Source organism: Chrysochloris asiatica, unplaced genomic scaffold (assembly GCF_000296735.1).
Source record: "Chrysochloris asiatica unplaced genomic scaffold, ChrAsi1.0 scaffold00085, whole genome shotgun sequence".
NCBI lineage: Eukaryota > Metazoa > Chordata > Mammalia > Afrosoricida > Chrysochloridae > Chrysochloris > Chrysochloris asiatica.
Genome location: NW_006408603.1, coordinates 4148938 through 4172326, shown reverse-complemented (window position 1 = coordinate 4172326; position 23389 = coordinate 4148938). Strand labels below are relative to the sequence as shown.

The 23389-nt window shown below is 45.0% G+C and overlaps 1 protein-coding gene across 1 annotated transcript; it reads left to right on the top strand.

Moving 5' to 3' along the window:
* The first annotated feature begins 5839 nt into the window (after positions 1–5839).
* Positions 5840–9313, top strand: FAM19A3 (family with sequence similarity 19 (chemokine (C-C motif)-like), member A3). The gene is given in 4 exon segments (XM_006878373.1): positions 5840–5954; positions 6672–6825; positions 7607–7801; positions 9271–9313. Coding segments are annotated over 4 exon segments (507 nt in total).
* Positions 9314–23389: the final 14076 nt, after the last annotated feature.

Here is a 23389-nt window from a genome sequence, read left to right as displayed (position 1 = left end):
CCTGAGAGGTCACCCAGCCATGATTCACATCCATGTCAGCCCCTGATTCCCAACCTGGTCTTAATAAGCAAGTTGATTTCTCAGGATCTAGGAGGAGGGATTAGGAGAGAATTGGTGGCAGAGAGGACTGAGAGTTCCTTCCATCCCACTCCCCTCCTCTTAAGGCAGAAACTGAGACCAGTCTGGGGATACCGCAAGGGGGAGGCAGAGGCCAAGACAAAGCGCCTGTCTAAGCGGTGAACCTGGCCTGAGCCCATCCATCACCCTTTCTGCTTTCTCCCTGGGTGGTGGTGGGTTAGGGCAAACTGTACTAATACCATGATGGAATAACTTTGTCCCTGAACTAAAGATCAAGGAGTTGATCTCTAAGTCTCCTGAGACACCCACCATCCTACACTTCCAGTAGGGGCTAGGGCTCCTCCTTGTGGCCCTAATGCAATTTGGAGTAACCATCAGAACTCACTGACAATTGAGTGATTATGAGCTTTGTTGCAGAGTGCCTCTGTTTCCTGCACCTAACTCTGCTGCCAGAAGGAAAGACTTTCCTGACAGCTTCCACATAAAAATCCCACAAAGATCATTCAAATTTGCAGATTTGCTATAAATTATGTTTGCACTCTGGGCAGAGAGAACCAGACAAAAAGTCTCAAAAGGAAATCTGACCCAGAAGCACAGAGATTAGGACGCAGACAAGGAGAGAAAGAAAATGTTGGGTTTGTCCCTTCTGTTAGGAAAAAACCCCCAAAACACTAGAAAGAGCTTCTAGATAAATGGCATAAACTGCAGCCTTAAGCCAAAGACTGAAAGAAAACAAAACAAAATAAAGACATTCTGGTTATTTTTATTAGTGTTTCTGGGACAATTTGTTCATCACTTGCTAGTGTCATCTAGATCCTTAGCTCCCACTCTTCACAGTCTCCATTGTGGTGTGGCTGCAAGTGGGTCACAGAGCCAGGACCCAGAGACCCCTAGCACTAGATGGTCAGCAGGGATGCCACTGGCTCCTCTGGGCTCCAGAACACCCCTCTGGTCATTTCCAAATCCTGAAAGCTCTCTTCCCTGTGCACCTCTCACCTTCTACTCCAGACTCACACCTCCTCCAGCCTCAGATTGCCCCAGAACCTAGCACAAAGGTCATCACCTCTGCTTACCCCTGAGGCAGCAGAGATGGAGGGGGGGAAGTGATGTCCTGTGGGAAGAAGCAGACTTGTGAGCTAGTCTATGTTCCTCTCTACTAACAACTGAGACTCTGCTCAGAGACCATTCCTGCCAGGGTAGGGGAGTGGGCATCCCTCAAGACTGGCCCCTTTATCCCAGGCCACAGGGATATGTCCCACAAGCCACTTCCCTCTGTTTTCCCCCTCCTCATTACTCTATCACCAAACCCCCCTAACTAAAGAAATACCGTTCTTGTCAAAGAGACAAATTCACAGATCACCTCTTCCTATCACTTATCTGATAACAAACCATTTTAAAGTTGACCTTGTAGAGAAATGGTTCAATTACTGCTATTTTCCTGATGAAAAAACTGAGCCTCAGAGTTTAGTTAACAAGTAGGCATTCATACCCACTACCTTCCTCAGTAAGGAGCTCTGATAGCATAGTGGTTACAAATCGGGTTGTGAACCTTAAGGTCACCAGTTCGAAACTACCAGCTGTTCTGCGGGAGAAAGATGAGGCTTTCTGCTGCAGTAAAGATTTACAGCCTCAGAAACCCTGTCCAGGGTCACTACTCCACAACACATAACCACCACCACCACCTCCCTCAGTGGAGTTCTGGTATGGTATGGCTCTGTAGGATAAGCACTCAATCATAAGGTCAGTTTGAACCATAAGGTTGGTGGTTCAAACTCATCAGCCCTATACAGGGTTACTATGAGTCATAACTGACTTGACAGCACTTAACAACTTCCGTTAACACATAGAGACCATTCACCAGCCTATTGCAGCCTTGGTTCCTGCCATTCCCTACCCTCAGATCTACACCAGCCCCCAAGGGCAGCATTCATGGAGTAGAGATCACTTACTATTCCTTCTTGAATTTTAATATTTTAACAGTGAGGAGTAAGGAAATATCAACCTAGATTGCCCAATAGAATTTTGTGCATGATGAAAATGTTTGAGATCTGCTCTGTCCAATACAGTAGCCACGAGTTACATGTGGCTGTTGAACATTTGAAATGTGTTTAGTGCAAATGAGAGTCTGAATTCTTAGTTTCATTTCATTTTGATTTTAGAGTTAAGCTTAAATAACATGTGCCTGGTGGCTACTGGAGTTGGACAGTGCAGTTCTAATAATATTTAAAACTCAAAAGTCCTGAAAGTCTCCTTACTCCCACCACCTATATGTTTTCCCAGGGCCACTAGGTTAGGGACCACCAGACCTCGAGAGCTTTGAGGGAACTGCTTGGGTGTCCCTTTGAGTTACCCCAGCCTGGACAAGGTGATATGTCCTCCCTTTCCTCCTTTTGCCCTCAGCCGCCAGGGGCCGCTGCACCCGGTTGTGCCCGCCGACTCTCCGAAAGCTCTCTGCCAGGCGCCCTGCATTGTCCCGTGGAGGCGGCGGCTCCCGCGCTGGGCTTTAGAAGCCGGGCGTCCACGACAAGGAATCGGTGGCAGCTGTGGCAGCGGCGGTGGTGGCGGCGGCTGCTAAGCGCACCCCGGCCTGGAGGCGAGAGTCTCGGCGGGAACCCAGCTGAGCTCTGCAGAGCCGGCTGGGTTGGGCCCGGAGCTTTTCCAGGCTCAGAGAGGAGCCCACCATTCCTGGGATGCCAGCTTGAGCAGATCCCTGCCGTCCCGGGAACACAGCAACTTGGTGAGGGGACAGGGTTCCAGACTAGAGAGCATTCCAGCTACCGGTCCTGCCTAGGAAAGGGGGGCAGCTGGGGAGCGCGCCTGGAAGTCCGCCTTTCCAAGTCTTGTCCCTGGGCTCAGAGGCAAGCGGGACCTCCGACTCGCGGTCGAATTAGTGGGCACGCCCGCGGGGCAGGTAGGTTCCAAATGAGGGGAAATGGAGATTTGGAGGACTGAGTGGGCACTAGAGGGGGCAGGAGGAAATGGGAAGGGAGATGAAGGTTCTTGTCATTCACATTTTCAACTCCATACTGGTATATCCACCCAACCCACTGTATCGAGTGAATTACAATTCATAGCGACCCTGTATAGAACTTGAAGGCTGTAAATCTTTAAGGGCGCCTAAAACCTCCTCTTTGTCCCACGGAGCTGCTGGTGGGTTTGAACTTCAGACTTTGTGGTTAACAGTAAATGCTTATCCTGCATCACCTTCCATAATGATATACTAATTCAGCCACTTCGTAACTGGGATTGGGGCCTGGGAGGAAGGCTGCAGACAGAGGCAGACACTGTGCTTCAGAGCATGCAAGCCCCAAAACCGATCCCAAAAGCTTCTTTCCCCAATCCCTCCCAGTGGAAAGGAATAGAATGTGGAAAACATGTTCAAATGTCACCCCATCACCCCTCATCTGAGTTATTTTGATTCTTGGGGTTCGTAGAAGGAATGGGAGAGTTGGATTCAACGTGGAAGCTCAGGGAGAAATGAAATGGAGCCTGCCTGAGAGAGAACAAGAACCGTGTTTGTATTATCAGAACACGGCTTCGTGATGGAGGTGGGGAGAGGAGATACCCACTCAGAAAAGAAACTTGTTTAGAAGGATGGGAATCTCTCTCCCAGTGGAGCAGTAACCCCAGCCTGGGTAGAGCCACCACTCTGCTGCCTGCCTCTATAAACTCCCAGGCTCTCAGTCCTGGGGGCTAGGATGTAGGATCTTTTGTCCTTTCTGGAAGTGGAGGGGGTGGGGGAGTCTTTAGGGAGAAATGGAGATGTTTGAGGCACCTGTGGTTGCTGGAGCTCAGAGACTTGGTTATCCCATCCCACCCCATCGTCCCTTTCTAGCTTTCTAAAGTGGTGATGAGGGTGGGGGTAGCAGACTGGAGTCAGTTCCCTGGGAATCCAGAAAGCAGGTGTGATGAGGGGGAAGGTAGAGGTGAAAGGATCCAGGAACACCTCAGAAATCCTGCCTCTTGAAACAGAAGGTAGTCAGATTCTGCTCTAGAACCCTTCCCTGATCCCTAACTCTCTCCCAGGAAAATGTCAGAGTTGATTCTTGGACACCTCCCTGCCATCACTCCTGCTTTACTGCTGGGATAGACAAATCCCTCAAGCCACTCTCTCAGGGTCCCCACTCTACATTTCTCCAGAGTCTTCAATGGCCTCTTGGGTTCCCAGAGCACCTTGGGAAACAGCTTCAAAGGTGGGCTCTACTTTAGTGCCCAACACATCCCCTTACCCTTTCTGTGGCCCTCCTTCATTCCTTAGATAGCCATAGGCCCCATCTGCCTTCACAAGCCCCCAATAATCTTTTTTTACTTGTCCAGGGAGAGTGAGTCTGAGGTCAGTGGATGAACAAACAAAAGCCAAAGTACTCCAAAAAAGGTGAGTAAAGAGACAATTGAAGATGTGGAATGGGCAGATAGAGGTTTCAATCCAAGAGAGCAGCTGAGGCCTGGCATTTGGTTTGGCCACTGGTGCCAAACATTGTACTGGCACCTGAGGGAGTTCAGAGAGGTCCAGGAGCAAGCAGTGCAGTAGAGGCACAGTGGTCCATGTCTAACCCTGAGCTTGTGACCCTGCTGTCTCTGAGGTGGCCCCTGCCCCCTTCCATCCACTCTATACCTGTGCTTCCCTGGGATGCACCATCTGGAATAGATCGGGAGGTCTGAGCCATTAAGGATGGAGGGGGAGAAGGAAAGAGGAAGAGATAGAAATCAAGGTGGTGCTGTGGGCATAGGGTTTTGCCTTGGACAAGTCATTTAACTTCTACCAGTTTCATTTTATTTCTTCTTTTATAAAGTTAAATTTTTGTTTTGTATTGAATTGCTAGTACATCCGCATAGTTCAAAATGCAAAAATTAGAAAAGGAATAGGGATACAAATGAGTTTACCTTCTTCCTCTTACTTCTCAGTCAACCAATTCCCCTTTCTTAGAAGCAACTAATGTTATTGGGATTTTTTTGGTACATCGTTCCAGACCTGGTTTATACATATTCAAGGAACATATATATCCCTACATATTACACAGAGAAGGAGCTCTGGTAGCAATAGTGAGGTTGGCCCAGGATCAGGCAGTGTTTCATTCTGTTGTGCATAAGGTTGCTATGAGTTGGTACCGACTCGATGGCACCTAACAACAACAACAACATTACACAGATGTTAGCGTTTTATGCACACCATCCTGCATTTGGCTCCCCATCCCCCAGTGGATTATCATCAGAGACTATGTGTATTTAAAGCATTTCTGCATTTATTTTTACAACTGTTTGAATGGGATAGCCTTTCCATACATGCTCCAAATGTATTTAGCCAGTTCCTCATGATGGTCATTTAGATTGCACCAAGGCTTTTTGAACTTCAGTTTGTTCATTGGAAAATAGATCATAATAATCCTACTTTGTAGGACAGTCGTGAAGGATTCAAGAGCATGTATTTGAAGTGCCTTGGTCAAGCAATCAATAAATGGGAGTTATTATTTCTCCCATCTCAGAGTACTCCGTGGGATTATATCTTCTTCAAGACCCATCTTAAATGTCAGCTTCTTCACAAAGCTTTCCCTGTTTTCCCCAACAAGACCACCTCTTTCTTCCTGCTCCCCTTATCACTCTACTCTCATCAGTTCCATAGGGAGTTTGTGCCAGGCTGAAAGTTGCCTGAGAACAAGGTGTGTACTCTACCTACCTTTGCAGGCACAGAGAAAGTCCTTGGACTGGGCACTGAGGAAGCTCCTGACCAGAGTGGAGCAGCGTGTGTGCTTCTCTCTACAGGATGAGTGAAGGGGTCGCACGGAACTGGAACACGCACAGCTGGCTGCTGGCACTTTGTCTGGCGTGGCTGTGGATCCACCTGGCCTCTGCCTTCTTGCAGCCTTCAGTTTCCACAGGTTTGAGGGAGGTGGCAGGGACTGGGGAGGAGAGTTCAAGGATACCTGAAAAGCTGAACACTACTCCACCCCTTGCAGAGCAGGCAGATCTCTGAGGCAGAATAAAATCCATACAGTCCAGAGCTTTTGGTTTCCCCTGTGTTCTTTACCCATGGAACTCCATGATCCTATGCTATGACAGTCTGGAGAAGGCCTAAGGAGACAGGAAAGGTTTACCTTTCCTTCCAGGCTGGGAGAGAGGCCCTGGGGTGGGGATGGGGTTATATCTCACCTCCTGTCCTAATTCTGTGGTTTTCCTTGTGGGATGACTAAAGCCTGTGTAAGCGGATAATCCTCCGCACGCCTTGTAAGCCCCAGGTCCTTGCCAGCACCCTATGTAGACTGGGGTTGGGGAGGTTGGTATAGACTCCATCTTTCCTATATCCAGATAAAGGCCAGGCTCTGCCCAAGGGGTAATGAATGTGACTGGGGAGGAAAGAAGGACAGAGGAACTGTGAAGCTTGTAGAAGATTTCATCCCTCCCCCTGCTCCCCTCCCCCTTACTCTCCCTCCTGTTCCCCTTCCCCAACCCCCACCCCACAACTGAAAATCTCTCTTTATGTCCCTCTGCCAAGCTGTGATGAGGGGCACAATGACATGCAGATCTGGCCCTGTGGGTGGGAAGGGAACATAGCTGGGGGCTGGGGCTGGGGGCTTCATCTTGTGCTGGTCCTTCAGGCCAGGTGAAACAGGGCACCTGCGAGGTGATTGCTGCTCACCGCTGCTGCAACCGGAACCGTATTGAGGAGCGCTCCCAGACTGTCAAATGCTCCTGCTTTTCAGGCCAGGTGGCCGGCACCACAAGAGCGAAGCCCTCCTGTGTGGATGGTGAGTGGCCCAGGCCAGGGAGGCACTGATGAGAGAGATAAGGCCTGTTTGGTCCTCTCTGTTGGGGATACAGTTTCATATCCCAGAGCTTTCATGATCAGTCTCAAATGGTGGGGCAACTTCAGGGGCAGGGAGGGCAGATGTTGCCATCCTATTTCACAGATAAGGATAGATCTTGTTACATGCACGTCTTCCCACAAGTAGCTGGTACTAGGCACAGACAGAGACACATTCCTTCATACAATCTTCTCACACCTCCCATCCCACTCTCTTCAAACCTTTCACTCACTCCTCCAGACACTCACTTCTTCACCTACTGGTCCTTTCCGAAGCCACTTTGCTCAAAGCTTCCTCTCATCTTCATCCCCACAGCTTTACCATTCTTTCCCTCACACATCTGCCCTTCTCCACATTCCTGCACATGCTCATTTTCTCACACTCACGTGGCATTCCTATAAACGTGCCCACATGCACACTCCTGTTCTGTGGATCCCTTCAAACAGCTCCCATACTTACTCAGGCATATCAAGGAGGGATGGTGAAGATTATGACTCTAGAATAATATCATGGTGGCTCAACTCTAGGATTCCTTTAGAGTTAAGGCCCCTGCCTTTCACCATCTGTGCTGAGATGTAGGGACTCTTTGAGATTAAAGTTACTATGATTGTGTCCCCATGCTTCAGCCTGAGTATTGCATCTTTAGGCAGTCCCTGAATAGGGGAAAAGACGAGGACAATACAGAGCTCAAAGTCAGAGATATGTGGAAACATGCACTTCATTCCCAGACTCCTCTTGACTGCATGCTTGTCCTCTCAGAGAGCTTAGGGCTGCCCTCACTACTTCCTATTCCCGCAGCCTCCATTGTCCTGCAGAAGTGGTGGTGTCAGATGGAACCCTGCCTGGCTGGGGAGGAGTGTACAGTGCTCCCAGACCTGTCAGGATGGAGCTGCAGCAGAGGACACAAAGTGAAAACCACCAAGGTATTTAGGGAGGGACATTTCATCCCACTTCCATCCCTCCCCATCACCTGGGAAGGAGGCATAGGAGTCCTGGGGTCATAGATGTTAGTGTCTCAGGGTGAAATCTGCACACTATGAGGGTACCCCCAATGCACCCCCCAGACAGTCCTCCTGGAGGAGCTGTCCTAATTGGGGAATGAAGAACTCTGGATTTAAAATCCAGTATATCTTCCTGGGCATATTCCTGAGTCTGGGTGTGGTGCTATAGGATAAGCACTGGACTGCTAACCACAAGGTCATTGGTTCAAACCTACCAGCCACTCTTCAGAAACCCTATACAGGGTTGCTATGAGTTGGAACCAACATGACAACACTTAAAGACAACAACATATGCTTAGTTTCCTCCTCTTTGCCTACAGTGAGTTTGCCTGTAGAAAACTGTCAGATCTGTATGGACCAAGTGGAGAATTAAAAAGTTACCTAGATAATTTAAAGGGGAATCTCAACTTCTGCCTGAATTCCACTCTGCCCGGCCATCCTTGCCACAGACCCCCTCCCAGCTTCCATCATTATTAATTGCCTGCAGCTCCTACTGGCCTTCCTCTAGTCAGACTGCTCTCTTCTGACAGCTTCTGAGAGGATTATTTTTGTGGTTTGCTGCCTGCCCCTCAGAACAAGGGGTAATTAAAATTTTATCAAACTCGTTAGCAATCCCATGTGTGTTATGGTTAATCAGTTATACCCTTGTCATCACCATTTATCCAAATGAGTGGCATTCGTATGGCAAGCCAGAGCTCTGCCTTCTTGCCTTCCTTGCAAGCACCACACGCACAGTAAACAGGCGAACATATCAAGTAGCGAAGGAAACACAGCCTTTAGGGCTCTGAAGAGAGCAGCTATTTTCATAGATCTATAATAAGAACAAAGGAGCTCTGGTAGCGTAGTGGTTACGAATCGGGCTGCGAACTGCAAGGTCAGCAGTTCGAAACTACCAGCTGTTCCATGGGAGAAAGATGAGGCGTTCTGCTCCCGTAAAGATTTATAGCCTCGGAAACCCTGTACAGGGTCGCTATGAGTCGGAACCAACTCCACAGCTCATAACAACAACAACAACATAATAAGAACAAGTTTGATTGGAGATAAAGCAGAGTTTCTTATATGCAGGCAGTCAAGGAGGTTGTAGAACAGCATTCTGCGTATATTTAAGACTAGAAGAGAGTGAGACTCAGCATAAAGGTAGTGACGTTTGTCACCATTTTGTAGGTTTGGGTTTGCAGCCCAGAGGGACTGATCACTGTGTTAGCAATGTGGGTAGCTACTCTGAAGCAAGGAGTTCCTGACTGGGAAATATAATGCATTTGACTGCTTTGGCAGCAAGGCTTTGGCAGCATTGACCTCTCAATGGCCCGTTGATCCTAAGGAGTCTCTGGCATGCTGGGGATGGGATAAGCATTCCCTTCTCTAACCTTTCTTCATCACTTGCTCTATAGGTCACACGATAGCACTTGGCCTGGACAGGAGAGGTTGAATTGAGCCATGGACTGAAGAATGGTGTTCAATCATCATCTAACAAATACGGAATTCGTCTACCTGGACACACATACCAGATGCCAAATGCAGCATCACTTCTTCCAGGGATGTTTCAATTCAGCTGCTCAGCAAATAAGAGTGAGTCTCCAACCACATACCTAGCATTGTGCTGGGCACTTCTGGGAACACAGAAGAAGATCAAGACATAGTTCCTGCCCTTAAAGAATGTCTACATAGTTGAGGAGTTGATGAAAGACAATTTAGATACTTTATATTCAAGTGTGTGATACCCAAGCAGTGGCTTCTGAAGAGGTTGTGGATTTGGTAGGGGTTTGGAGATGAGACTCCCACAGCTCTTCAACCACCTACTGGCCACAAGGCAGAAAGACAGGTCACATTCACTGCCCACCACCTCTCTCCCTCATATCAATCCAGAATCCCCAGCAAGCTGCTGATAGGTTGAAGGAAAACTCCTCTTTCTTAGATAGAGCCAGAACAGCTCTATCTTATTTGGAGAGATTCAATTGATGTGGGGAAGGAAAGCAAAGATGAAACCAAACAACTTTCCAGGAAAGCTTCTGAGGAGGCATCGCTTGGTTTGGGTATGGGATGGCATGGACAGGATCTCAAAAGCACTCTTATCCAAGCCCTTCAAGGTTTTGTTTGTTTACTTGTTTATTTTAACAGATGAGGAATCTGAGCTCCTCAAAAGTGAGGTGATTTGCCCAAGGTCTCACATCTTGGCCTCCCAAATTATTAAGTTACTGATCTGCTTAGCCTGGACGTTGGAATTCAAACCTAGCCTTCCATGTTTTTGTCTCAAGTACAGGCAGGAATATGCAAAGTGATAGCTGAACAGTAGTGACATTTTTTTCTCAGGATCTGCTAGAGCAGGAACTTTTGCTAGAATCCTAGTGTGACGCTGCAGGATAATGCAATGGACTGCAAGGTCACAAGGTCAGTGGTTCAAGTTCACCAGCCTCTCCTCGGAAATCCTATTCAGTGTCACTTTGAGTTGGAACCAACTCAATAGCACTTAACAACAACAACAACCCCTCCTCCAAGATGGGGAAACCACTTGATCTCCACTCAGCCTCATGCCAGAAAAACTCAAACAAACCCATGATAGCCAGAGGCCACTCAACCCAGCTGCAGTTTGGGCAATCCCAGCTGACTTTACATGCCAACTCTGGCTTCCTTCTTCCAGGCTTGTGTCTGTTGGGAACTCTGGCTCCAAGAGAGTCTGGCTGGCTCCAGAGCTGTCCTGTCCCTTCAAAGCCTCCTGCTGAGCAATAGGAGTAGAAGACTGGAGCCTCTGTCATGGAGGGGGGTTGGCACTGCCAGACTGGCATCTTAAGGTGGCTTCGAGATAATACTCAGGCTTCAAGGACTCAGGAGCATGGGTTATTTGAACATCTCTTCAGTAATGAGAGTTGCAGCCTTCATGACTGAATCTCCAGGACTGGGGTGGGGGAGGGCATTGAGGGGAGGTCCCAGTAGAGTCACCTGCATGTGATGAATCTGGACCCTCAGAGACGGTGATGCTGACTATGGGTCTCTGCTCCCCTTGCCACCCCATCTCCACATAAAGTCAAGACCTCATCCCACTCCAGAGTTTATCTTGTTTTGTATTTTATTTTATTTTCTGATAAAGGAGTGAGCAATGATGCCAGCTTCTCCCTAGACTGTGAATACTAAACTCGGACACATTAAGTGCAAGTGAGTCTCTGTCGTATAGTGGAATCAGGGAGTAGGGCAATGAAGAAGTTGGTAAAAAATTTGTCATCACCTTATTCAGGGTTGGGGAATGGATTGTGGTGGTGGTGGTTATGTGCTGTGTAGTCTGTTCCGACTCATAGCAACCTTGCCTAGGGTTTCTGAGGCTGTAAATCTTTATGGGAGCAGAAAGCCTCATCTTTCTCCCATGGGACTGCTGTTAGTTTCAAACTGCTGACAGTGAAGTTAGCAGTCCGACTCGTAACCACTATGCTACCAGAACTCCTTGGGGAAATGGATTAGAGGATGGGCAAACTTCCTGGAAAGATCCAGAGGGTAAATATTTTAGGCATTGTGGACTGCATCAATTGCTGCTGTGTATTCTTTGTTGTTGTTTGCTTGCTTTGTTTTGTGTTTAAAACCCTTTAAAAATGTAAAAAAAAAAAATCTTATCTCAAGGGCTGTATAAAAACAGTCACAGTTGTATTCAGAAGTTTGCCAGCCTAGTGAAGCTTTGAAGGTAGGCTCCTCTGTCCAGCCTTCTGACCTGTGTTTGGTGCAGGCAGAACCTGAGCATAAGGACTGGATCGGGTTATGTTTTTCTTCTAATGTTCCTTGAGAGATTGGTGAGTGAATTATTTAGGCTACAAATGAGAGAGCTCTAGCAGAGTCAGACAAGGAGATGTTATTCTCCTAGAGACCAGAATGTGGGTTCTCCACTCCTTTCCCACCCCTTGAGACTGTGTCCAGGATGCAGGGAAAGGGTTCCAGCTCCCTGCTGATCTGCTGGGCTGTGAGCTGGGAAATAAACCTGAAAGAGTGTGATGATACCACATAAACTCTGTTCCCTGAGCAGTCAACTACTGCCAGTCCCTACCTTAGCCTAAATCCAGGGTTTCTGACCTTCCATGACCTCCCCTATCCCCGCACAGAGAGAAGACCCATTTCCTTTGAGCATGTGCTCATTTATTTTTAATCCCTCAAACTCTCCCACTTGCTCCTTACCTATATTTATATTTATTTGGTGGGCTTTGAGGGGCGTTTTTATATCTTCAGAAGACTCCCACACAATAAGATCTGATAGAGAAGAAAACACACCCACCTTCAAACAGTGGCTCTCTTTAAGGGCCTGTTTGCCAGTTTAGCAATACTTGTGCCCACTTTACAGCTAATTCATTTTCCTTGTACATAGGAGTCCTATAGCGATTTGCCCTTTTTCAGTGGGATGGGATCTCAGTTTCTCTGAAGTTACATGATACCTTAGCCCCCCAGCTCAGCGGTGAAGGTCTTGGGAAGGTTGCCAACTACAGGGAATCATTTGGCTAATTCCTCCTGGTCTCCTGGCAGTTTAATTAAGGGCTGTGAGTGACATTCTAATTAATGGCTCCAGACAGTTATCTAGAGTTGAGGCCTGCAGCTTCCTAAAATTACAAGTTTAGAGCTAGAAGGGATTTTGGAGATTACTTAGCTCAATGCCCTCATTTGACAAATAAAGAAAGGATGGCTCAGAGAGGTTAGGTGACTTGCTCACAGTCACACAGCAAGCTAGTGTCACATCCTGGTCAGTGGTCCACACAAGAGCTCTTTCCACTAGTTCACATTCCCTCTTTACCTTAGTTCAGGGGATGGGCCTGAAAAGAAGCCAGAATTTTCTGTAAGGATGAGTATGAGCCTCATCTTGAAATCACAACATCCTAAAATCAGCCAATCCTGTGAGTTGAAAGTGATATACTGAAGAACAGGAAATAGTTTTAGAAATGTGGACACAGAAAGAGGGAAGTAGGGACAAAAAGGAAGGATTAAGATCACTCATTTAGAAGAACATAGAAATACCAACACATACCACAAAATAATTAGAACGAAACTGTGGCTACATCCAAAACAGTCAAATTTCTTCCTTTCTGGAGGAGACAGGGTGGTCCCTAATCAACCTTTAAAAGACCTGTGAATCCAGCTTGATGATTTCTGGATTCTTTAGATCCTAGTGCAGAGATCTGCAAACTCAGGCCCACGGACCAAACCCAGGCCATCACCTTCTTTTGTAAATAAAGTTTTATTGGAACACAACTATGCTCATTTGCATATCATCTCTGGCTATTTTCATGCTAATAAAGCCCTGAGGGTGCAATGATTAAGTGCTCAGCTGCTAACAAAAGTTGGAGGTTTGAATCCCTGTGCTTGTGCATAAGGCAAGTACCTTTCAAGCCATTCTGAAGGGTCCAAACGCCCTCTGGCTTCACTTAGAATTCCAACATTACCATGGCTGGAGGGGCCTGCATGGTGATTGACAGTATACCATCATCGGTGTGTGTAGTCTGCCATGTGGCAAGCAGTCCTGGTGTGGTTCTGTGGGCTAATGTGTCAGATTGCAAAGTTGTTTATTGAAAGTTTCTCAACACACGCTCTGGAAAAGGATGATTCTACATTCATTATATTCCTGGGTTTGGGATTTTATTGATCAATTTTGACGTTGTGGTGGTTCCCTCCTAAACTTTTCCATTGTTGTTGTTAAATGCCATGAGTCGCTTTCAACTCATAGCAACCCTATATAGGGTTTCTGAGGCTGTAAATCTTTGCAGGCATAGCAAGTCTCATCTTTCTCCTACAGAGCAGCTGGTAGGCTCAAACTTGTGGTTTGCAGTCCAGTGCTTATCCTATAGAGCCTCCACGTTCTCATAGACACTAGTGAAATCTCACAGCCCAAAAAATGAAGACAAAGATTGAGACAGAGGCCAAGAGAACTATTTGCAGGAGGTAGAATGCTTCACTAATTTGTTGTCACACCCCCCAGATTAGTCAGTTCATACTTTCCAAGTTCATGCAATGTTTCTCCTTTTACACTTATGTAAAATAGCTCCATGTGCACTCATGTGTAAAGGTATCATTATGCATGTGTATATGCCTCTGTTTCTGTGTATCTTTGTGGGTTTGAATATCTCCATTTCTAAAACCAAGAGTGACATTCAAAATCTGTAAAACACACTTCAACACCGACAGCAGCCTCTCTGCTAGACCAGGGCACACTGGTTGTATATAGTCCAACATGTAAGTGCACATACCCAGTCCACCTGCTATGGCTGCATTGGAACTCCCCAAACAAGGAGGGCTCATTTCCTCTTTGCTTGGAACAGCTGAACTGTTCTTTTTACATTTCCTTGGGCTCATGGACTTGCCTAATTGTCACCAATTATCATCTCAGTGTGTGCTTGGGCTCTTGGATGGTTGTAAGCATTGTATTGGAATAGACTGTACATAAGGCAAGTACCTTTCAAGCCATTCAGAAGGGTACAAACACCCTCTGGTTTCACTTAGAGAGAATTCCAACATTACCATGGCTGGAGGGGCCTGCAAGGTGATTAACAGTATCCCATCATTTGTATTAGTGAATGTCTGTCAATGTGTCAAGCAGTCCCAGTGTGGTGCTGTGAGCTAATTCATCAGATTGCAAAGTTGTTGGAACCACAAGGTTGGTGGTTCAGGCTTACCAGCTGCTCCTTGGAAACCCTATACAGGGTTGTTATTGGTTGGAATTGACTCAATGACACTTAACAACAGCAACATGTGTCAGGACTATGCTAGACTCTTTATATATATGACAGTATATTAAATATATCTTCCTCTCTGGTAGCGTAGTGGTTACGAATCGGGCTGCGAACCTTAAGGTCAGCGGTTCGAAACTACCAGCTGCTCCGCGGGAGAAAGATGAGGCTTTCTACTCCCGTAAAGATTTACACCCTCGGAAACCCTATACAGGGTCGCTATGGGTCGGAACCGACTCGATGGCACATAACAACAAACAACAATATTAAATATGGCTCTTTCTATTTCAAAATTCAGGCAAAGTTTCCAAGGACAAGAAAAGAAAATGATCAACTCTTCTCAAGTACTCCCACATTCTAAATTAAGATGATAGACCATTTCTACAGACTTATAAAAGAGGTGGTCATTAGTTATCACCAACCTTCAGTCTAAAGAGAAAAAGCTGAAGAGTTGAGGTAGAAGATAAGAGTGGTAATGAAGATCTGTCTGCCAAGAATTGTTACTTCTCCTCTACCTCCAATCTCCCTTCCCTCAAGGGGAGGTTTAGGTGTTGCATCTTCTTCTTTTATTTAACTGTAACTCACTTAAGAGGGAACTTCCAGAGAATTTCTCCAAGAGATTAATTTAAATTGCTTAGAGTGTAGGTGACAGAGGGACTCGGGTTTAAAATAATTTGAAGGCAAGTGACTTCAGCTGGTTTGCTGCCCTAGGTGATGTTTCTACAGGATTGTTTGCGGAGTAAGCTATAGCTTCAGAGTTTTGCAGAGAATAGATGTTTACAGGTTTCCCATGGCCAGATGTGGAGAGGGAGAGGCAAGGTACAGACTGCCAGAAGGTATGAGGCTGAAAGGGAGTCATAAATGGCTAGTGAGAGGAGGCATTGCCTCAAATAAGGGTCCTGTAAGTGGGAGATCCCCAGCAATAGAATACTTCGAAATCTGGTAAAATGTCTCACAAGGCAATGCCTAAACTCTGAGATGGAAAGAGACGTAGAGAGACTCAAGCAACTAGTAGACAGCATGGGAGCACTGTGGTTCTGTACAATAAGCACTGGACTTTGAACCACAAGGTTGGTGGTTCAAGTCAACTAACCACTCCATGGGAGAAAGATGGACTTTCTGCTCTCGCAAAGATACACAGCCTTGGAAAACCTATATAGGATCACTGTGTGTCAGAACCAACTTGAAGATACTTAACAACAGCAAGTAGATGGCATATGGTGGTTTTGTACTGATTGTGTCAACTTGGGCAAGCTGGAACTATATTTCACAGAATGCTTTTCCCTGCATGGTACTGGACTACCATGGTTTGCCAAAAGGTATTTATTGTCTCATATTTTTGGAGGCTAGAAGTCTGAATACAGGGTGCCAGGTCCAAGAGAATGTGTTCTTCTCTAGGGATGTGGAAGGTCCTTGTCATCACTCTTTCCCTGGGAACTTCTAGGGGTCCTGGTGTAACACTGTGGGTTAATATACTGGACTGCAAAGTTCGTTTGAACCACAAGGTCAGAGGTTCAAGCTCACCAGCTGCTCCTCATAAACCCTATACAGGGTCACTATGGGTTGGAACCAACTCGACAGCACTCACTTAACAACAACAGGAAGCTCTTTGTGCAGGGACCCTGGATTCAAAGAATGTACTTTTCTCTGGACTCTTCCCTTTCTTTCTGCTTCTCTCTCCATTGATTTCTTGTAAGATAAAAGGTGATGCCAGCCACAACCTAGAGAAACTCCCTTTATAGCCAACCCAATCCCCTTACAACTGATTGGATGATCACATTATATCACATCATATCACACATTACACAACTGCTGAATTACTTCATTGTATAACTGCCTCAGAAACTCTATGCAGGTTTGTTATAAGTTGGAACCAACTTGATGGCACTTAATACAATCAACTTGACTGGCTCACGATTCTCAGTGTTTAACAGTCCAGTGCTTATCCTACAGTGCCACAATGCTCTTTATTGATCCATTTTTATTGTGAACTAAGTGATAGTATACATGGGAGAACATCAGTTTTATACTCATTGTTTCATTGCAATGATTACAATCCCCTCTGTGCATCATCATGTTACAATATTTGCTTCTATTCCCTCTGTTTTTTTGTTTTGTTTTGGGGTGGTGGTGGATGTACACAAAAACACTCAGGAATATACAATCATTTAAACAACCAAAGGGCACACACATTCTGCAAGCCTGCCTCCTAGCCACCAACACACAGCCTCTCTCTTTCCATGAGTCTAGAGTCCTCAGCTGCTCCCTCTCTCCATGCTTCATCTCTGCCTCCATCTCTGTTGTCGCTGCTTCCTTCTATGGATAGGGTCCCACATTCTGCTTGTGCTCTTCTCCCTTGATGGTCCTAGGGTCCTCTGTTACTGGAATGTAAGATGAGCTACTCCCCGCTTTTTGTTACAAAACTTCTACCTTTACAGTTGTGACAGTTGCAATAAGTCATAATAACAATTACTCACTATTGAATCAGATGAATCTTACTTTTCATCAGACCCATCGAGACAAGATGAAAATGATTCAATGGGGATTCTACCTTCCCCTGCACACTCTGAAATGAAATTCCCTCTTGAAAACTTGTAAACCAGTCACTTTGTGCCTTTATAGCCCCTGGATTTTAGGTAGCCAATGTCTAAGTTGCCCATCCTTATCAACTCTACATACTGAGGGGATAGGATTGATACTTGATGTGAAGACTCCTTCCCTCTCAGTTGGTATTCTGAGCTGCTACATCCATAAGTATAGGTCAAGTTAATCAAATTGTAGCAATTTAAACTTGGCTCCTTTATCAAAAAAACTTTTTTAAAAAAATCTTCCTCTAGTAGAGTTTTGATCATCAAGCCATTAAAGCTAGGTTGAATGGGTACTATTTACAAGTTTTGGAGTTCTTGTATATCTCCCCTCACTTCATATCAGCTGGGTGCTTTGCTCTCAACTCTAGACCTCCGTGGCTATGTCCTTGTCCATGGGCTCAGGTGTCCCCAGGTCTCAACACACTCCAGACCAACCAGCCCTTCCTCTTCTCTCTCATATCCAGATTGATGAGAGTCTATTCAGCCAACATTTTCATTGCTGCCTTTCCCCCTCTTCCACTCACCAGTAGACCGACATAGTCCCCAGCAAGCTTACATGCCTGCTCATGTGCTTCCTTTGAGTTTCCATCTTGGAGGAGGGGGGTTTGTCCTGAAGGAACTTGATTGCTTGCCTTGATGGCTCCCTGGCGAAAAACTTGCTTGTTCTTATAGTAGCCAGTCAGACTGCCATTTTTGTTTTATGGATTTTTCCTTCAAGAAGTATTTTCTGTTCCTCTAACTGTTCCAAGCTGGTTCTGCTTATCCTTTCAAGTGGGAATGTCCCACTTCAGAAGGCTCTGGATGGGAAAAGCCACAATACTCAATGAAGGTCGTTGCTGTTGTTACGTGCTGTGGAGTCAATTCCGACTCATAGAGACTCTGTGTAGGGTTTCCAAGGAGTGGCTAGTGAGTTTGAACCACTGACCACACAGTTCAAACCCATCTTGCAGTCCAGCACATTATCCTGTGTCACCACACTAGAACTCCTTAACGAAGATAAGGTTCATATAAGAAATCTCTTTTTCTATAACACTCCTAATGTTTCTTTATAAACTCTGACACAAGCATTATAGATACTGAAAGTTATTCCAGATGACTAGAACCTTAAGGATGGGAATCTGGAATTTATCTGATTCAATTTAAAAGCATTAATGATCCTGTTATTAGTGGTAAAGACCAGTTGCTGCCTCGGCATCTTTACCAGAAGCAGGATGCTTAGTGTGTCTCTTTGGATTGTGAAGGTAACTAATTTCATTTAGGCATGTTACTCTAACTAATTATCAACTGAGTAAGAGCCAAAGCAATAGGATGCTTTGCAGTTGTCACAGGCTGCCATGTAAGCTTAATTAACCCCTTTGACCAAATGAACTGTCAGATCCAATGCTATCTTTTCCAGGGCTTGTAACCTCTGTCTGGAGTCCCCCTTTTTGGCATTATTCATACAAAAGCAAATATTTACTAAGCACTTATTGGTGCTTTTGGTCAATGGCATTTCAAAGGGATCACCATTAAAATCTTAGCCAATTGTGAGGAAAGGATAGAAAAGGAGTTTGGCTATAGACAGGACAATAGGGTGGGTGGGTTGGGAGGTGGGGGAAGGAAGGGGTTCCAAGCTGAGGCACTGGAAGTCCTTCACTCCCTTTGGTTCCTGCAAAGAGCCTGGTGGTGTAGTGGGTTAAACATTGGGTTGCTAACCAAAGGTTGGCTATTCAAACCCACCAATCGCTCTGCAAGAGAAAGATAAGACTTTTTGGGAGAAAGATGAGACTTTCTGCTCCAGTAAAGATTTCCAGCCTCAGAAACCCTAGGGAGCAATTCTACTGTGCCCTGTAGGGTTGCTATGAGCCAGAATCCAACCATGGCAGTGGGTGGATTAGTGCCTGGGAGAATGTGGTCTTCTCTTTCACTTAGAGCGGGATCAGGTTTCGCTTGGCGCACAGGGATTCCCAGATGCAGTTTGGCTCCAGTAAGAACCTGGGCCCATTCTGAGACAGCACGTGATGGAGCATCTCCTCTGGAAGTTTTACTTGTCCACACTCGCGGGATGGTGTGTCAGGAGGAGCATCGCGAAGGGCTTCCTGAAACTGGGGCGATGTAGATGGAACTTCCGGAATTCTTCCGGGTCCACTGTGGTCAAAACAGAACAACCGCGTTTCCATTCAGTGGTCTAGACCTGCGACCTCTAGGCATGTAGCATCCTCGGAGAGGAATTGGCCTTGTCCCCTCCGAGGTCACACCCAGCGACAGCGACAGTGGAGGGTGGCGCCGAGGTCCAGGATCCCACATGGGCTAGTGGTGTTAACCCTATGAAGTTCTCTCAATGCCCAGTATATCACTCATGGAGAAAATCTTTCAGGAAAGCATACAATCCTTTAGGTGCAAATGCGGCTCCGACAGGGACAAAAGGTGCTGATATAGTTTGTTCAGATTGAAGCCCACCGGAGGCCTGCTCCTCCTTAAAAAAAATCACCTGTATTGGTGAATACTGTTGTTGTTGTTGTTAGTGCAGTTGCGTTGATTCTGATTCATAGCGACCCTGGACAGGATTTCCAAGAAGCAGTTGCTGCGTTTGAATCACCTACCTTGCTGTTAGCAGTCCAGTGCTTATTCAACAGTGCCACACCAGAACTCCTTTGGTGAATAGTTTACATGTAATAAAATGTACCCAATTTTAAATGTAATTTTCAATGTTCAAGTCTTGCACATATTTTGATGTAATGGCAAATGGTATTTTTTTAAAAAAAATTTCTAGTTCTAGTTAGTTGTTTCATCCCAGTGCAACTTGTGTGTTGCTGTGATGCTGTGGTGCCTTGAGTGTTGCTATGATGCTGGAAGCTATGCCACCAGTATTTTAAATACCAGCAGGGTCACACACAGTAGACAGGTTTCAGCGGAGTTTCTAGACTAAGACAGACTAGAAAGAAGGAGAGGTAGACCATTTCTGAAAAGTTGTTGTTAGTTGTCATTGAGCTGATTCTGATTCATAGCAACCACATGCACAACTGAATGAAATACTGCCCTGTCCTGCACTATCTTCACAATTATAATTATGTTTGAGTTCATCATTGCTGCCATAATGTCAATTCATCTCATTGGGGTCTTCCTCTTTTTTCTACTGACCCTCCACTTTACCAAGCATGATGTTCTTTTCCAGAAACTGATCCCTCCTGACAACATGTCCAAAGATTGAGAAATGAAGTCTCCCCATCCTCACTTCTAAGGAACATTCTGGTTGTACTTCTTCCAAAGACAGATTTGTTGTTCTTCTGGTAATCCACGATACTTCAATATTATTCTCCAACACCATAATTCAAATGCACAGATTCTTCTTTGGTCTTCCTTATTCATTGTCCAATTTTCACATGTAAATGAGGCAATTGAAAATATCATGAATTGAGTCAGGTGCACCGTAGTCCTCAAACTGACATCTTTACTCTTTAACACTTTACGGAGGTCTTTTGTAGCAGGTTTGCCTAACACAATAGTTCTTTTGATTTCTTGACTGCTGCATCCATAATGGATCCAAGCAAAAAGTCTTTGACAGCATCAATCTTTCCTCTGCTTTTCATGATGTTATTTATTGGTCCACTTGTGACGATTTTTGTTTTTTCTTTTCATTGAGGTGAAATCCATACTGAAGGCTGTAGTCTCTGATCTTCATGAGAAAGGCTAGCCACTTATGAGTATCAGGGAACATTGTCGGATATAGTATCAGAAGATAAGAGGATAAGGTTGGAAGGTAATCAAAATATGAATGGGGAAAGAGCTGCCTCCTAAAAGTAAAGTTGACCTTAATGACATGGATGAGCAAAACTTTTGAGACCTTCATTTGCTGATAGGGCACAACTCATAGTGAGAAGAAATAACTGCAAATACCCATTAATAATCAGAACATGGAATGTAGGAAAATTGGGAGTCATCAAAAATGAAATGTAACACATAAAGATTGATGTTGTAGGCTTTAATGAGCTGAAGTAAACTGGTATTGGCCATTTTTAATGCAATAATCATATGATTTATTATGCTGGGACTGTCAAAAAGAAGAGGAATGGTGTTGCATTCATGATCAAGAAGAACGTTTCAAGATCCACCTTGAAGTACAATGCTGTTTGTGAAAGGATAATATCCATACACCTACAAGGAAGACCAGTTAATACTAAAAGCCAATGATGATGAAATGGAAGAATTCTACCAACTTCTTTAGGCTGAAATTGATCAAACATGCAATCAAGATGTATTGATAATTACTGATGATTGGAATGTAAAAATTAGAGCCAAAAGGAAGGATCATATCTAGAAAATATGGCTGTGGTGATAGAATTGATGCTGAAGATTGCATGATAGAATTTTATCAACAACTTATTCATTGCAAATGCCTTTGTTCAACAATGTAAATGGTGGCTATACACATGGAACTCACCAGATGAAACACTCAGGGATCAAATTGACTACATCTGTGGGAAGAAATGATGGAGAAACTCTGTATCATCAGCCAAAACAAGTTCAGGGGCAGACTGTAGAACAAACCATCAATTGCTTAAATGCGAGTTCAGGCTTAAGCTCAAGAAAAGTAAAACAAGTCTATGAAAGCCAAAATATTGACTTTGAGTATGGTGGTGGCTGTGTGCCATGGAGTCAGTTCTTACTCATAGTGACCCTGTACAGGTTTTCTGAGGCTGTAAATCTTTACGGGAGCAGAACACTTCATCTTTCTCCCGCGGAACAGCTGGTAGTTTCAAACTGCTGACCTTGTGGTTTGCAGCCCGATTCGTAACTACTATGCTTTAGAAACCATTTCAAGAACAGATTTGACTCACTAAACACTAATGATGGAAGATCGGAGGAGTTGTGGGATGACATTAAAAATATTATACATGAATAAAGCATAAAGCAATTTAAAAGGCAGATAAGAAAGAAAAGATAAAAATGATGTCAGAAAGAGCCTCTAACTTGCTCTTGAATGTAGAGGAGCTAAAGCAACTGGAAGAAGTGATGAAAATAAACAAGCTGAACCAAAAATTTCAAAGGGCAACTTGAGAAGTCAAAATAAAGAATTATAAAGAAATATGCAAAGACCTAGAATTAGTAAGTCAAAAGAAAGAAACATTTCTCAGGCTGAAATAACTGAAGAAAAAAAAAATTCAAACTTGATTTGGAATATTGAAGAATTCTATTGGCAGAATATAGAATGGCCTAGGAAGCATCAAAAGAACATGGAAGGAATATAGAGAGTCACTGTACCCCCTCCCCAAATGGTCCATGTTCAACCATTTCAAAAGGTACTGTATGATCAAACCCACTGGCTGCTCTTTGAGAACTCTATGAATTGGAACTGATTTGACGGCACTTAACAACAACAACACGCCAATATACAGCATCATGATAAACAGAGAAAAGATTGAAATTATCAAAGACTTCTTTTTTCTAGAATCCACATTCAACAGTCATGGAAGTAACAGTAAAAAATTCAATGACATATTGCATTAGGCAAATCAGCTACAAACAACTTTTTAAAGTATTAAAGAGCATATAATAAATATGCTTGGTATAGTGGAGAGTCAGTGAAAGAGAAGAAGACCCACAACAAGATGGACTGACATAGTGGCAGCGACAGTGGGCTCAAGCATAATGATGGTGAGGATGGTGTAGGACTGGGCAGTGTTTCCTTTTGTTGTGCAAATAGTCACTTCAGAACCGACTCAGTGGCACCTAACAACAAGAAGCTAGTTGTTGCCTATTTTACTTATCTCCCAGGATCAGGCAATGTTTCGTTCTGCTGTGCATAAGGTCGCTATGGGTCAGTACTGACTCTATGGCACCTAACAACATAACAGCAACAAGGATACTATTAAGTAGAAGTGGTGAGAGCAGACATACTTGACTTGTTCTGGATCTTAGGGGAAAACAGTTAGTCCTTATCATTAAATATGCTATTAATTATGTTGTTGCTGTTGTCAGGTGCCATCGAATCGGAAGTGACTCATAGCGACCCCATGCACAGCAGAACGAAACAGTGTCTGATCCTGGGCCAACCTCACTATTGTTGCCACGCTTGAGCTCACTGATGCTGCCACTTGGCCAGTCCATCTCACTGGGGTGGGGTGGTCTTCCTTTTTTTCTCTGACCCTCCACCTTACCCAGCATGACATCCTTCTCCAGCAACTGTTCTCTCCGGACAATGTATCCAAAGTATGAGAGACAAAGCCTAGCCATCTTGGCCTCCAAGGAGCACTCTG